The sequence below is a fragment of the Limulus polyphemus genome, unplaced genomic scaffold, assembly GCF_000517525.1.
Source record: "Limulus polyphemus unplaced genomic scaffold, Limulus_polyphemus-2.1.2 Scaffold1634, whole genome shotgun sequence".
NCBI classification, from domain to species: domain Eukaryota; kingdom Metazoa; phylum Arthropoda; class Merostomata; order Xiphosura; family Limulidae; genus Limulus; species Limulus polyphemus.
In genome coordinates this window covers 227876-232964 of record NW_013667244.1, presented here as the reverse complement: position 1 = coordinate 232964, position 5089 = coordinate 227876, and the positions used below count along the sequence as shown (strand labels likewise).

At 29.9% G+C, this 5089-nt stretch overlaps 1 protein-coding gene across 1 annotated transcript in view; it reads left to right on the top strand.

The window, feature by feature from the left end:
* Positions 1-4723, top strand: part of LOC111087007 — a 12513-nt gene extending 7790 nt beyond the window's left edge. The window contains exons 6-8 of the mRNA XM_022392068.1: positions 477-619; positions 3364-3576; positions 4228-4723. Coding sequence (XP_022247776.1) covers positions 477-619; positions 3364-3576; positions 4228-4275 — 404 coding nt within the window. The 3' untranslated portion in view covers positions 4276-4723. The remainder of the gene's footprint in view (positions 1-476; positions 620-3363; positions 3577-4227) is intronic.
* Positions 4724-5089: the final 366 nt, after the last annotated feature.

The following is a 5089-nucleotide window of genomic DNA, read 5'->3' as shown; positions in this document are numbered from 1 at the left end:
TTCAATGTTGAATAATTATATAATAGAAGAATAATAGGATGACTACTAAATTCAGTGTTGAATAATTATATAATAGAAGCATAATAGGATGACTACTATACTTCAATGTTGAATAATTATATAATAGAAGCATAATAGGATGACTACTATACTTCAATGTTGAATAATTATATAATAGAAGAATAATAGGATGACTACTATATTTTAATGTTAGGATCATTGAAAATTGTGCATTTTATAAACATAATATATATAAAAATTGAGCGTATTAGAAGTGTCTGTTAGGATCATTGAAAATTGTGCATTTTACAAACATAATATATATATAAAAATTGAGCGTATTAGAAGAGTCTGCTCATTTTTGTGTATGCAAATACATCATAAAGGCCAGTTTTAAGTTAGGTACGATGAACTGTTTGAAACAAAACACAAATAATAATATCTTCTGAACAATATCACTATTAAATATTGTACAGGAACGGACTATAGTGACATCACCTTTAAAGTTTTAACCAAAACGTCTGATTCAACGAGTCAACGCATTTATGAAAATATGAATAACCAGCGTGAACACACTTACGAAAATATCATCAGTACACCTCTCTACGCACCAAAACAGGTAGGTAACTTTATTTCATAATGGTTGGAGACGGCTTGAATGGGTAATGAAGAAAAACTTTAATACAAGTTTAACATAAGAGCAAATGTACAACGTTTCAACAAGGCATTGCACAAAATTCAAAACAAACAAACCAAAGATGTACCTGATAATGACAAAACCTTGTCGAAACGTTGTACATTTGCTGTTATGTTAAACTTATATTAACGTTTTTCTTCATTACCCATTCAAGCCGTCTCAAGCCATTATTAGTCTCAAAGTGGGTTCCTCGTTATCAAACGAAAATGTTTAAACAACTCTACTTATTCAATTATCGTACTAATTGTTGCATTAGAAGCTATTTACGTATGGAACAAACAAAGTAATACAGTTTTTCTGCATTCTATAAAGTAAACCACATTAAAAAGTCACCACACTGAAACCCTAGACTCTAGGGTTCCCAACCAGGGGTGTTGGCACCCCCTGGGGGTGCAAAATTAGGGTCCATTGGGTGCGCGGATGAAGCATATACAAGGTTCGTTTTTCCCCAAATATCGCCAAGAGGAAATGTCTAATGCACACTTTTTAGGGGAAGGGGACGAGGGAACCACTGCTCTAGAGACATAAGTTTACAGAAATTCTAAAACAATGAATATCAGTTAGTTCATACCAGTGTATTGGATTAAGGAAAGATGGTTACAAACCCACATGAAATCATTTCTTAGTAATAAAAGTTAACTATTATGGTCCAGCATTACAGTTATTGTAATATTTTCAGTTAGTAAATCTGAATTACAAAATTAGTGCTGTAACAGTTATTGAATATCCTTTATGTTGTTCATTTCATTTTATTTTTTAAAACTCAGTTTAACATGTTAATATTAGTGTTTTATATTTAGTAGTTGTCAGCCAAAATATTTTCAGTAAGTTAGATTTTCACCATATATAAATTTGGTTATTTTTCTTTATGTTAAGAGAAATTGGCACATGGTAGAAAGCTTATGATTACACCGTAGGATCCCCAACTTCAACTGTATTTTAAATGAATAGGCTCAATGAAATAGAACGTGTCTAGAAAACAAAAACTCTACATAGCTGTATCGAACAAAAAAAAACGAGTTTCATTTGAAGACTCTGAAATTGTATCTAGACGACTCTCAAATACACTATTTATTGATTAATTAATAGCTCGGAAGTGCAAATGTATATATTGTGTGTAAAAAGTGGCGTGAAGCTCAAAACACCATTAAACTATTATCATTAGATATTCCATTTTTAACCATAGACCTACATATTCTCATCTCATGTGAAGTAAAAAAAGGGTAAACCCAACGATTATTAAATCAAAAAATGAAATGAAAATAGAAAACGTTCAAAGTTTGAAAGCAATGATTGTTCTTAGAAAAAAACTGTCCCGCGAGTTTTAGATGACATTAGTGTCGTGGGCTCTATCGAAAGTAGTTAAACTTAAATTTGAAAATGCTTTGTATATCAAGGAAAATATATTTGTTTGTTTTATTAAGCACAAAGCTACAGAATGGGCTGTCTGTACGGTGCCTATCACAAGTATCGAAACCCAATTTTTAGCATTATAAGCCTTCAAACTTACTGATGAGCCACAAAGGCTGAAAAATATATACCTAATAATGAATAGGACGCGATATTGTTTATTATTTTATGAACTTTCGTAAACGTATAAAAAAGTGTAGAAAATCTTGATCGAAAATATTCAATATGACACTTAAGCATGTGTATTTCATTCATTCGAATATGTGAGCGTTTCCAATTTAAGTATTCATACAGGTGTGAGGGGAGATGAATGCTCACATTTTTATTGGGTCGTAAACAATTACAAAATCGTAAGTAAATAAGTGTCCCTTCAACCTGAAAATATGATGCAAAGAAGTATTCAAAGAAAGCTAAGAAAAAAAATGCTATTCTGAAAATAAAATTTCAAACCACGAGAAACCAGCATATTATTAAAATAGAAAGTCATAATTAGCTTCCGTTGGAAAGTTTCATTTTTATTTTAATATATTAATAAATAAGTTAAGATAATTAAATGTATATGAATTAATAATATTAAATATCGCATAGATTTGATAAAAAAGTAAAAAAAAACATTTTAACCTATTTTGAGAACTATTTTCTATCAATGTTAACCCAGTACCGAGTCTAAACTAATGTATCATGTCTTTGTCCAGAACACCATGGTGGAAAACAGAGAGGTTTAGTTACTTGAATAAATTGTTTCAGACTTTCAAGAGTGTTTAGAGATTTGAAATCATTTTGAGTAACAGGAGAAATAAATATACAACTTTAAACCAAGACACCTGATGAATTATTGTATTAGCATCTTTGTAGAACGATCAGATCAGGTTTTAGCCGTTTCGAGAATATGAAGACAGAAACATTAGTATTTTACATCCTTTATAACAAAAACACATTCACAGTTACGGATTTCGTGGTAAAAAATATATATTTTGGTTAGATTACTTCACAGTAACATGTCACGCCCTCTACAAAAGGATACTAAAAGAGCTGCATAATTATTGTTTTAAATTATAAAATAACAATCTCAACAAATACTGAGTATCTTGAATTAATCAGTTCTCATTAGATACGTAACAAATTTAGTAAAAATTAAGATACTTATTTTTTCACTACTATCAAAATGATGACCACGCTAAGAGATGGATAAAATACGCGTTTCAACAAAGGAATGATATTTCTTGAATAAAGTCGTTTTTTGAAAATCATCACAGAACGAGGAAGAAGTTATGTACGCTGAGCTCGCTTTGCCAGAAAATAAATCCATCACAGTAAGAAAACCTGACGCCCCAGCAACAGAATATGCTGACATAGACTTTCAGAAATCTAGAAAACCAACACCATCTCCTAGCAACGAAACAGAGGAAGAAGAGGATGGCGTTTCTGTGGAAACTCCATTAATGAACAACCAGAAAGATGATAAAAAGGTGAAAATATTAATAAAGTAGATCTATGTGACGAACATTTTTCACAGTTTTGGATAAATTGTTCATATATATTTCCAACAGAATTTAGATTTACCTTCTTTACCTTAGTGATGAGACAATATATTTGCAGGAAATTAGTTTGCTCTTTTCAACAGTAGGAAAATAAAACCAAATATATAATATTTTTATTCTTTACTTTGAGAACTTTTGTGTCTTAAAGAATGTCTACTGGATTAAATATTCGTTGTAAAGCACATTTTAGTAAGTAGATTGTAAATATAAATATTTACTTCAATTCTGAAACATGTCAAACTTTCTTCTTGAAATATTTAATGCTTAGATGTTTTTGAGCAATAGTGTTGAATAACCACACAAAGATTTGTTTCAAATACTTTATAAACTATAAAAAAAACTTGATCAAAGGTGGTGATAAGACATAGAAGTCTATGTATCTTATCACTATAATATTATGTTTGTTTTCGTAATTTAACCTTAATATTTGGAAAAATATATGTTGCTGCAAAGCTATTCATATAAAGATAAAATTTAAAATTAGTATTTTAGTGCTATTTCTCATGCAAATACAATCACTTATATACATACAAGCTTTATTGAAATCACAGCAAAAATTGTTTTATTTCTTATTTACAGAATGTGGGATTAGAACGAGAAAAACCAAAAATATCGATGCCTATTTGACATAATCACTGGCGTCCCTGATTTGTTGATATGATCACTGGCGTCCCTGAATTGTTATCGTCGTTCTAGCTGTTTCAGTGTGTCGCTTAGAAACCTTAAAATGGACTTAAACTGCAGAAAAGGCTAATCTTTTGCCAAAGTGGATGTGATAATCTCAGATAAAGTTTCCTTTTACGTAAATTTTAATTGATTCATCACGAAGAATAGCTTCGTCTGATTGCAGGAATGTAGGGTTAAAATAATTTATTTACATTCAAGAGAAAGAGAACATTTTTTTAGAATATTAATGAAATTCAAGTAGACAAATCCATATTGTTAGTTGCTATTTCATTCTTCCCCAATAATTACCGCGAAATATATATTTTGAGGTTGTTTTATTTTATCTTTATATTTAACGTTCACACGAAAATACAGACTCACGAGAGGTAAGTGAACAGTTTTTCGCCTTTCAAAGAAGGGTATATCTTTTGTTTTTAAGTTTTTTACTTACTCTCTGTTATCTTTTAAAGTAACTTATGTATTCTTTCCTAATATTCAATTATATGTGGAACTCGTTAAGAATGTAAAAGATAAAAACTGAATGTTTGCTTCTTCCAAATGCATATTCTCTTCGATTACGTTTTTTTTTAAAGATACAATATATACGGTAGGTATGTCTTTTGAATAGGATTCTAAAACATGTATTCCACAAAATCTGATAACAGGCTTCTATTAAAAGAAACATCAAATCCATCTTAGGAAAAAAAAAAGCTGAAATAAAATATAATGCTACGAAACGTAGTAGAAATATTTTGTTAATGAACAAGCTTAATAT